The sequence below is a fragment of the Oryza glaberrima genome, chromosome 4, assembly GCF_000147395.1.
Source record: "Oryza glaberrima chromosome 4, OglaRS2, whole genome shotgun sequence".
NCBI classification, from domain to species: Eukaryota; Viridiplantae; Streptophyta; class Magnoliopsida; order Poales; family Poaceae; genus Oryza; species Oryza glaberrima.
Window position 1 is genome coordinate 9371252 of NC_068329.1, and position 12101 is coordinate 9383352.

The 12101-nt window shown below is 45.0% G+C and overlaps 1 protein-coding gene across 1 annotated transcript; it reads left to right on the plus strand.

Annotated features, from left to right (window-relative positions):
• Positions 1–1319: 1319 nt before the first annotated feature.
• LOC127771296 (UDP-glycosyltransferase 92A1-like) lies at positions 1320–3068 on the plus strand. Its single transcript, XM_052297177.1, has one exon. The coding sequence runs from the start codon at positions 1464–1466 to the stop codon at positions 2925–2927; it is 1464 nt and encodes a 487-aa protein (XP_052153137.1). The 5' UTR covers positions 1320–1463; the 3' UTR covers positions 2928–3068.
• Positions 3069–12101: the final 9033 nt, after the last annotated feature.

Consider the following 12101-nt stretch of genomic DNA (forward strand, 5'->3'; position numbering starts at 1 on the left):
TGGCGCTAGAGAAAAGTGAAAAACCGAACAAAATCGGATCCGTGAAAAAAGCATGTACGGGCGAAAAAAATTACGCACGGACGAAAAAATTGGTGACTAAAGGAAAAATCCGAATATTTATATTAGTTAAGATGTTGTTAATAAAGGAGAGAAAGTAAGGGGGGAGAGAGAGAGAGATACATAAGTACGTACGTGCACATTCATACATACATGACGTGAAGGGGTGGGAGGTGGGTATTTTCTTTTTTTTATATTGCTAAGATAAATTAATGGTAGAAAATAATTGGTCTATCATATTTAAGTTGAAATCAATGTTTTTTTGTTTTTTCTTCGTAATTTCTGTGATTTTCTCTAATTTATTAGTGTGTTAATTGACGGCTAAGGAGCTCATTTAGTTCCCGGTTATTGAAACACAAACGAAGTAATCATTAAGACAATAGTTTCACGTGACAACTTTTTTTAATTAAAATATAGTTGATATGGATGTGACATTTTTATAGATAAAATACATCATATGCTTTATAAAATTTTAACATGGAACAACTAGAGAAAATAAAATAAAGGTGTAGGATTGGTTGCTTTCTTTACCGTAGGTGAAAACGTGCATACATATATGTTCTTTTTTATTTTTTTTCAAACAAATAGTCTTTTTTTGTTTTTCTTTAGCACAAATAGTGCGTAGTTTTTCCTTACGTAAGTTTGCACGTGCGTGCATATGGGCTGGTGGGGATGCCCTGACGTGGGCTGATGGGTGATAGGAGAGGGAGGTGAAAAAAAACAATTCTAATGGTAATTAAAATGGTGGGTCTAACTATTTGTTAAGATGACACACGGTGGTTTAGGAGTATTTGTAGGACTTTCACATGGTTGCTTATGAGTAATTGTAGGAAGTTTTATAAACTTTAGTATTATTTATGATATAATAGAAGATAATAGATGTCAATTTTTTAAGTTGGAAAATCAAACACCCTCCCAACAAACCTTGTACTAGTGTGTAATTATCCGATGGCGATCAGAAATAATTCAGAAGGGTGAACCACACGCGTTAGGTCCTGTGCTTAGTAACATTTAAGTCGCCAACTACCGCTGAGAAATGACGCTATCATTTAACAAAATAGAAATATACTCCCTCTGTCAAAAAAAAAAAAAAAAAGACAAACCCTGATTTCCGTGTCCAATGTTTGGCCATTCGTCTTATTTAAAAAAATTATGAAAAAAATTAAAAAGACAAGTTACGTATAAAATATTAATCATGTTTTATCATCTAACAATAATGAAAATACGAATTATAAAAAATTTTTATATAATACGGACAGTCAAAGTTGGACACGCAAACCTAGGATTTGCTTTTTTTTTTTTTTTTTTAAACGAGGGAGTAAGAAACATGGAGTGGTGTCTGCCACCAGCAACCTGAGACGTACGTGTTGTCACATGGAGACTTGTTGGAGTGAGTAGTAGCAGTAATGACGGCAGCAACTAGCAAGAACGTCGTCGTGCTGTTCCCCTTCCCTGGCCATGGGCACCTCGCCGCCTTCTTGTCCTTCGCCGGCGTCCTCCACCGCGCCCTCCCAGACGTCGCCATCACCCTCGTCTCGACGCCACGCAACGTGGCCAGCCTGCGGCGAGCCACGTCGGCAGGACATGACTCCTTTCTATTACACGAGCTGCCGTTCGTGCCGGCCGACCATGGCCTCCCGGCGGGCTGGGAGTCCTCCGACGGCGTCCCCCACAATCGCTTCCCGGACTTCCTCGAGGCCTTGGAGGTGCTCCAGCCGGCCTTCGACGACTTCGTCGCCGGCGCCACCGCCGCCGGCGACGTCGCTGTCTGCGTCGTCTCCGACCCGTTCTTGGCGTGGACGGTGACCGTCGCGCGGCGCCGCGGGTGCGCCCACGCCTTCTTCGTGTCGTGCGGCGCGTTCGGCAGCGCCGTCGTGCACTCGCTCTGGAGCCACCTCCCCATTCGCCCCGACGAGGCCGGCCGGATCCTCCTACCGGAGTACCCCGACGTGGTCATCCACAGGTCGCAGGTGTCCAGCAACGTGCTCCACCCGCCCACGGCCGTGAAGCACCGCGTCGAGGCGTTCTTCGGGCGGCAGATACAGCTGGGGTACAAGACGGACGCGCTGCTCATCAACACCGTGGAGGAGTTCGAGCCCACCGGGCTCGCCATGCTCCGGCGAACCTTCAGGCTCCCGGTAATTCCAATCGGCCCACTCGTGCGCGCCTCCACCAAAACAACCTCGCCGGAGACGGACGCCACAGCCGGCGCCATCACCAGTTTTCTCGACTCCCACCCTCCGTCGTCGGTGCTCTACGTATCGTTCGGGTCACAGTTCTCCATCCAAGCAGAGCACATGGCGGAGCTGGCCGCCGCACTGGAGGCCACCGGCCGGCCGTTCGTCTGGGCCGTGAAGCCGCCGGACGGGCACAACATAAACGGCGAGATCCAGCCGAAGTGGCTTCCCGACGGGTTCGAGGAGAGGGTGACGGCGACCAAGAAAGGCCTCCTCCTCCATGGATGGGCGCCGCAGGTGGGGATCCTGGCGCATCACTCCACAGGAGCGTTCCTGAGCCACTGCGGGTGGAACTCGGTGCTGGAGAGCATGACGCACGGCGTGCCGATCATCGGGTGGCCGCTCGCCGGCGATCAGTACTACAACGCCAAGATGCTCGACGAGGAGTGGGGGGTGTGCCTCCGCGTGGAGGGGGCACGGGGGGACATGGACATGAGTGCCATTATTGTGGACAAAGCGACGCTGGTTGCCGTGGTGGAGACGGTGATGTCTCCAACGGCGAAGGCGGCCGAGATGCGGCAGCGGGCGAGAGCGATCAAGGAGATCATGGAAGCTGCACGGGAGGGTGGACATGGCTCGTCGGCAAATCAGGCATTGGAGGAGTTCTTCAAAACAATGAAGCTGAACGGCTGAAGTTGGAACAAAATCCAAGGTTACTTATTTACTATGCTAGCCGCTGTGTTATTCTGAATCATTTGTTATTACTTACCACATCCACAATGTTGCATGTAAAATGATCTTAAGGAATAAAGTAATATATTTGTTTTACCTCTATCATTGGGAGAGTAGCCATGAAGATAATATTTTTAAGGGTAACCTTGAGCTTAAAGTTATACCATAAGAAATACAAAAGTATTTTATACATTTGCAACATATATAGTATCTTTGAAATCATAGGTGAATAGAGTTTTTTTTTTCTTAATTAGTGGGTTCCACCTTAAGATCGAGAAGAAACATATTGTTGCATGTGTTATGGCATTATTTAGTAATGAAGATATATTGTGAGATGACATGTGTGTATGATGGTAAAATTTTCGCCAATTAGGATAGAAGGCTCACCATCATCTGAAATTATTTTATCAGAACCACAAATGATAAAAATAATATTAAATGCTCATAAAAAAGATATAATGACAATAATGTTTATTTTAATCAGGGATTTCTGCGTATATAGTTTTAAGGCAAATTTTGCTATAGGACATCATGACTTTGTGATTTTAACTCTTGGACACCGCACAAAGTCACTTTTGGGGGAAAACACTCTCAAAACATGGTTATTTGCCAGCGAACACCGCACCCATTAAAATAATAATTTCTGGTTGAAGAGGAGAGAGAAACCACGTGAAATGTCAAAAATATCCTCGGACACACATGTCAGCTCCTTATCTCTCTTCTCTCCTTCTCCCTCTCCCTCTCCCTCTCCCTCTCCCCTCCCCTCACCGACAGCAAGCAGCAGCGGCAGCATGCAGCGGCAGCAGCAGTCGGCAGCGGCGGCAGCAACAGCAGCGGCAGCAAGCAGCACAGCAGTAGCATCGGCAGCGGCAGCAGCGGCAGCGGCAATCGCGGCAGTAAGCAGCAGCGGCAGCAGAAGCAGAAGCACGCTTCACGCTATATTCAACGGGATTTGCACGGATTGGTTAGAGTGCCAGAAAAATAAGAGATGAAATCCGCTTCGAATCCACGCAATATTCAACGGGATTTGCTCCGATTTTTGAGGGGAAAGAAAGAGAAGGATAAGGGGAAGAAATCCCCTCAATCAATGTTTGAACGAGCAACGGGATCGGCCGAATTTAGAGGGGGAGGCGGTGATGTGGCGTACGGGCACGAGAGCTGGAGGTTGAAGATGTACAGTAGCGCGAGGGACAGAAATTAGACTTTAGATGTGCAGGGTAATTTGGTCCGGTCCTGTCAAAATGTGGGCCCGCTCAAGCCTAGTCAGCACGAATACACTAAACAAATGGGTGCGGTGTCCTCTGGCAAATAGCTATGTTTTAGGAGTGTCTTCCCCCAAAACTCATTTCTTGCGGTGTCCTGGAGCTAATTCCACGAAGTCGCAATGTCCTGTAGCAAAATTTGTCTAGTTTTAATAATCTCTTGAAATGCTCACATTTGCAGAAAAGGGGAGATATCCAATGGAAAATAAATTAAAAATATATCTGAATTTTAACAAATACATGGCCATTCCATCCAAGCCAAACAAACACATATTCCATCCAAACAAACATATGGCCAACGGGTTGAATTTGCGGAAACGGGTTGTATAGAATTTTAATAAACACATAGCCAACGGGTTGTATATGTTCCATCCAAGCCAATAATTTTAACTAAAACTAGTTGGATGCCCGTGCGTTGTAATGAGAAAAATTGCATGTACCCATTTGAAATCATCACTTAAATTATCATAAGTATAAATCACACCATGTCACCTACTACCTCATGGTAGGATTTTTTTCGTGAAATTGCTGTATGTACGATAACTTGTTGCGATTTTGGTACGATCCAGTTATGCATGATAATTGACTTGGCCAGAAAGTGCGAGGCAAAGAGGCGTCGTGCTTGCACATTATTCTACAACAATACGCTCGCCCTCCTAAGCATGTGCAGTGCACATTTCCACAACATATATATGCTAGATAATATATAAACCTATAAAATTTGGAAATATTGTCATATACAAATTCATGGCCCATTGCCAAAAGACTCGAAAATAAAAACCCACCAAAATCTTTATAAATTCTATATACACAAACACTTTGATATATAAAGATCTTTACAAGTAGTGCATTTGTTATTTCCTTAATACAACCATTGGCATGACAAAAATTTATATTCCATAGAAAAAATAATTTACTTCAGCCTATCATGGTTCCACACTATGCCAACTTTTATCATCTAATCCACATTACTCTTTCAGAACTCAGATGTTCTATACAAATCAGTCGATTATTGCTTAGCATATTCCAAAATTGTATTGGTTTCCTAAAACATCTATATGCAAGCAGAGTACATCAACTGCGTTTATGGGTCCAGATGGCAAACTGCATTTGAAAAGTGGCAGTATACATAAATTCTGTCAAATTCTAGTGTGCAATTCATGAAGCATTTGGCGATCAAATGCCATCAAACCATACCAGATGCAAAGCTTAAGCAGTACATTGGCCAATTTGACTTAACCACAAAAGAACATGAAGTTAGGATCCGAACAACCAGCAGAAGAAAAGATTTGCACCAGGTTTTTGACTATAACCACCAGCCCGCCCAATGACCTAAAAATAGGTGATATTAACTTTTTTAGCTAAATTCACTTTTTGTTATGTGTACTCATGGTCTGCAATTTCCAGTGTTCATGCTTCAAGTTCAAGTTGGCCTTTTTAGAGCGAAATGATTCCTATCTTATTTCTAAGAATAATTCAGAATAACCACATCTCTTCAAGCTGGACCTGCTGTTTGCTGCCATACACCTGTATGGACTGGACAGAGTTGGAGGCTTGGAGTCCAGGAGTTGCTCGGCATCGACATCACTGTCTGTTTGTGTCGCGCGCAAGGATTTGTGGAGAAGAATCGGGAAGAATAGGGATAGATTGGATTATAGTAGATGAAATAATAAGGAACAGTCCTGAACCAAAACGGCGCGACGCTCTCCGTCGCACTGAGAAGGCAGGCCGACGGGCACTAAGATAAATCTTGACCTAATGCCTAATTGACTAAGGATAGGATCTCCTCCTTATATAGATGGATGATTCATTAATCTAGTCCTAACAAACCCTAACTCTATCTAATGGGCCTAGGACTCCCGGCCTAAAGTCCGTGACATTACTTCCCTCTTTTTGAGCAGCAGCACACCCGGCTAGACTCAAACGGAACACCATACCCTAAACTAAAACTCTTAAGCCTTTTACATCTCGGCTTTTATGAAAAACAAAAATAAAAAACAATTCATGCGCAGGAGGACCCCAACCTGAGCCTCCTAAGGAGAGGAAAAGCCCTTTCCATGATCCAAATCGGAAGGCTCAGACCAAAATTCCTTGGCTCAAAATATGAGAAAGATCAACCTTTGCATCATAGGCCAATGTGGAAACCACCTAGCCCAACTGAGAGAGGGCAGAAACCCTATCTCCTTTCCTTTCAGGAGACCACACCGCTAGGAGCGACGCAGCCGTGGTCGATCCGCCAACTTCGCGAACCAGCACGTGGGGCTGGCACGATCTGCGCCATTGCGACACGTGAATGCCACACCTACCCGTCGCGCCTGCGAATCGCGCCGCACGCACGTCGCCAAGCTCTGCTCCAACCATCACTGGTACGTGCGCCTCCACCTGCGGAAACAAAGCCGCATCGCCGGAAAATAGCGCCTGCAAACCAAACGCCCATACCATGTTGTATCGCCGTTGAAGTGGAAATCGCCGCTGTTGAGGGCGCCAACGGCGATGGCACCATTGCCAGTCCCAACGGCGAGGTCGAGGTTGCGTTGCCACTCCCAGACTTGGCGCCGCCGGAAGAGGAAACATGAGCACCTCGCCACGAGTCACGCCGCCCCCGCGTGGTTGCAGCGTCACCGCTAAATATTGCCGCCATCTGTGCTGCTTGAAGATGCGCCCTCGCGAACGCAAGGCCACCGCATGCCGGTATAATGGTTCGGCCTCCTCAATGAAAGCCGCCGGCTTGGCTGACTGAGCTGCCATGGCCCGGAGTTGCGCCGCCAAGTCCATCATCTTCTTCGAGATCTCGACAAGGCCTTCGCTGATGTTGGGAACCGTAGCGATCTCGGGACCCATGGGCACAGAACCAAAGCTCTGATACCAAGTTGTCACGTGCAAGGATTTGTGGAGAAGAATAGGGAAGAATGGGGATAGATTGGATTATAGTAGATGAAATAACAAGGAACGGTCCTGAACCAAAACGGCGCGACGCTCTCTGTCGCACTGAGAAGGCAGACCGACGGGCACTAAGATAAATTTTGATCTAATACCTAATTGACCTAGGATAGGATCTCCTCCTTATATAGATGGATGACTCATTAATCTAGTCCTAACAAACCCTAACTCTATCTAATGGGCCTAGGACTCCCGGCCCAAAGCCCATGACAGTTTGATTAAATATATAGCCAATAGTGTGTATTGACATGTATGCAATGAAGTTTATTGATCTCAAAGATCTAAGTTATCTTTTAAAAATTCCATGAGTCCATGGCCCAAAAGGTGACTGTGCTCTTGGAAAATGATAAATAGAGATATTCTAAACCATGGGATTAACAGTATATGAGATGCCTAAAGGTTTAACTGAAATTATTTATGTTCATTCTGGATCATATGAAAAGGTCAACATGGCTTAAGTGAATTTTTATTCTTCAAAGTATATGAGAAGATATAAGCATATATAATCATTGTGCGCTGACAAATCTTAAAATTTGACATCAGACACACTCTGTAGGGGAAACAAAGAGAAATTGGTTTAAACTTCTCTGTAGGGGAAGGGGCGAGAGGATGGCTGGCTTAATGCTGCGAATTGGATAATTTGTGGTAAATGCCAGTACAATTGCAAACTACCTTTCATGAGATATAAATAACCATTTAGCTTTTGCGTGGTTCGTCGCCCAACTTTCTTTTGTGTTTCTCATAACCCCTAGGAAGGCTGTTGGGATAATGTGAAAAGAAAAAAGTCCACATTATAAAAACCAGTAAAGCCAATCATAGCGTCTTCAGTGCTCTGAAAATATCAACAAAAGCATTAAAGCAGATCACCAGCTAACACGTTAAAACCCTAGTCATCATGCAAACCAGGACAGGTTTATATGGACCATTCGCAAGAAAGTCAGAGGAGCATATATATAGACAAGGTAGAGTAAACCTTAATGAGTGAAGATATATAGCCTAGCCATGTGACGATCCGTTTTTTTCTTCATAACCTCAGACTCTAAAAGTCCTACAGTATTAGTCAATCAATTTACCGTACAATAATGTGCTTGCTGCAATCCTTCCGAATTTAATAAAGGAATCGAACTATCAGAGTCTGAAGTCAAACGATAAAAATAGTATCAGTGCTTGTTGCAAATGTTTTTAACTGTGCTTATAGTACTGTACAATGTGGAAGTAGATGGAACAGCCGACGTGGTACTAGTCATCCGCTGCGGCGACGTAGAGCACGGTGCTTGCGAGGTCGCTCACCGGTTCATGGCGATGTTGGTGTCGCGCCCTGCTGCGTGAACCACCCGACATGCACGGTGGAGAACCCCGCGCTGTCGAGCGAGTCGTGTAGACGTGCAGTACCATCCGTGGAGGCTGCGGGGAGGGTTCCCCTCTTGCTCCCATGTAGCCGGGGATTGACGCGGCACAGCGGCGGTTGGGGGCGGATGCCGGGGACTGGCGCGGAGATAGGGAGGCGGTGAGGTGGGGAGAAGGGATATCGAGAAGGGGTTGGAGGGCATGATGCGGTGGGGGAGGAAGAGCTATGGGGCGACGGTGAGTGGCCAGCGGGATGATGCACGACGACGATGTGGCGGCGACGGGACGACGACGGCCGGAGAAGGAGGGAGTGGGTTGTGGGATAGGGAGGGGATCTGCTAGGGAGGTGGAGCGACGACGAGGGATCGACGGAGGATAGGCACTTGGGATCAGGGCGGCGTTGGGGAACAGAGGTCGTGGCGCTTGGGATCGGGGTGGCGTCGGGGAACAGAGGTCGTGGCATTTGGGATCGGGGCGGTGTCGGGGAACAGAGGTCGTGGCATTTGGCGGAGAGGCTGTGTCGGTTGCAATAGAGGAGCAGCGCTTGGCAGAGGCGCAAGAGGGCAAGGGGAATGGGGATGGAGGCGAGGAGGGACTGGGCGATGCTAGATTCTAATGGTGAGGAGACTCAATGATGTCGACGGCGGCGGCGGCGTTGCAAGAGGGAAAGGGAGGAGAGGAGAAATAGGAAAAGTACGAATGGGGGTACGGAGAACGAATGTGTCTATTTGAAGCGGGTCGACGTACGTCTACATTGGCTTCACCATCATCACTACGGATTTTTTAAGTAGTAAAGATAAAGATAAAGATAAATATATGGTTTCTGATTTTAAAAAAAATGTAACATGCATCTATACATATACGATCTCATGGAAGGCCCGCTGTTGATTGTAGCAAAATCCCACAGAAACATTGCAAAAATACCAGTTGATTGTAGCAAGATCCCAATCACAATAGATGATGGCAAATGCATGCCAACACCATCATGCTAATATCAATGTTTTGTTTAATATTTCCTGGCCTACTTTTAATCTCGTCCTCCTTGCCCTCTACATGCAGTAGGACCAGCAAACTTGAAACAAAAACGGAATCCAGAACAAATATGGATCCCCTTGCACTGTTCTCACACAAAACACATAAAAAAACAGAAACTTCTGCCCCTGGCACAGTAATCAGGACGATCTTTTTTTTCTGGAGCTTATAAAAAAGATGCATACAAATTTAATCATTAGGATTTCCCATCAGATCTGCAACAATTCAGAACAAAAAAAAGGCTACATTATTCCACTGTACAGTAAATAGATTAGTGAAAGGAGTGAAATAACCTTCAGCAAAAGAAAATGTCCTTTAAATATCAGTAATACTCTCCTTCAAATCAGTAATAATCTCATTGAAAATATGCCCGTACTAATGCCACATGACCAATTAGATATACAAATCAAACAACCAAAAGAAAAATCACACATACGTAAATAATATCGTCATGGTTTATTCAGGGAAAATCATAACTCCATCAGATAATTTGTGCAGAACGGCAGAACCTTATTAAAAAAAGGCATCAGTGACAACAAACCAAACATTTTCTGTCGAAGAAACTGAAATGATCGGATATAATACTTTACACGTGCATTGGGGAAGAAAACAATTTGCACCCATAACCCAGTAATATAAGTGTCATGGTCGGGATTGTATACTGCAGACGTCGCAAGAAGAGTCGAGAGGGCGGAACAGCAGGAGGCGGCGCAGGCGCAGATGGCGCGCTGGCGCCGTGATTGTTTCCGTGCCGGACGGAGAATAGTACGATGCTTGCTCTGTTTTGATAGGATCTGTTTATAAGTTTGTTACGATTAGTTTCCTTTCAATTAGCATCCGTTTGTTACATTTTGTATACCTATTTAAGGCAATTAATCTTAGAATAAAGGCAAGCAAGATCAAAGCTATCTCCTCATCTCCAGCTTCCTCTGTTTCTCATCTCTTTCTGTCGCTGTGTCCATCACGGGTCGCCGATCATTCTCCCCCGATCCGCCACAACCCATTTGGTGAGCTCAAGCGCCTCACGCAGACGAGCACCGTGGTGGCGTACCAGGAGTGTTTTCTGGCACTTACCAGTCGCATCCCAGACCCCCTCACCGAGAGCCAGCAAGTGCAACTTTTCATCGCCGGTCTTCAGGATGATATCAGCATCGACGTTGAACTGCAGAAGCCTGATGATCTCCAGGACGCCATGAGACTGCCTCGGGCGTACGAGTGGAAGGCCAACAAACCGGCGCACCGCCGCGGAGGGTGTTTGCTCGCGCTGCGGCCGCCATCACACCGGACCCACCGCCAGCTGGTGGCTCTACCGCCTTAGACTCCATTCCCCGACAGTTCCGTCGACTCTCACCGGCCGAGCTCGCTGAACTGCCAAAGTGGTGCTCCCGGTGGGGAGGATAAGATAAGGATGACTTTGAGTTTGGGTAGGTATGATTATTGCGGATTGACTACGTAAGGTTCCGTCTGCAAAAATCATATTTTTCCAGGTGGAGCACTTAAGAGTTCTGCGTGTGAAAATAAAGGTATTTTGGTCCGCGTGGAAAAATTGATTTTCGTAGATGGAAGACGAAATATAAAAAGGCATCCAAATATCTCTTTCTCATTGTAATGCACCACCAATAGTGAGCTATCTTGTTGCGTAAATCTGTCTTTATGATCCTCATAGCTGAAAAGAATCTTTCAACTGATGCTGTTGCCACTGGAAGGATCAATGTAAACCCAATGAGTCAATACACTAATGGAAAAGTCATGTTCTTTCTGGACTGAACCATTTTTTCAGCAATTTTTGCAAGATCATGGCAGTCGTTGAATTCAACACATCTCCTGATGTTGAGAATAAAGGTTTGAAGTTGATTTCTCAACATCAAACAGTCAACTGTCATAAAATCAACAGCGTAAATCTCAACAAATCGAACAAACTTATGCATATCAAACTTAGAGAAGGAGTTGCTTGGATTAAGATAAGACATGCACACCAATAAATAAAAAGAAACTTCATGAAATCTATGATTAATATCTCCCATAATTACATCTAGAGCAACATTGAAAATATCAACTCGATAATAATGAAGGTAAGTCACCTTATGCTTCCAACGTGCAGATTTACCGTTAACTCCGATGAGATCATCCATATTTGGCACTCCAATTCCATTTGCCTCACAAAAGTTTTTTACTTGGTTGAAAAGTAGTGCCCAACCATTATCCCTCATGTCTTAGTAGTCGTGCTTTCACATCCACAATCAGACCCATAGCTTCAACAATGTTTTGATCTCTATTTTGCAAAAGCAAGTGATGGCTCACTTGTGATACTTCCGTCCAAAAATAAAAACATCATTTTTAACCTATCCCACACGTACCAATACAAAATCAGAAAGACTCGAATGCCCTCTATTTTAGCAAATTCCAATGCAATTACAACATTTTAATAAATTCATATGCAATTATCCCCCACCATAATAAATACCAATGCATTTATGTACTAATTTCGCAAACTGTAATACAATGATTTTTCTTCAAATATAAAGTCTCTTCTGAAACAAATAAAATGGTTAAA

Excerpts from the sequence above, each read along its gene's own strand:
- LOC127771296 (XM_052297177.1), top strand. The coding sequence starts at position 1,464 with ATGACGGCAGCAACTAGCAAGAACGTCGTCGTGCTGTTCCCCTTCCCT.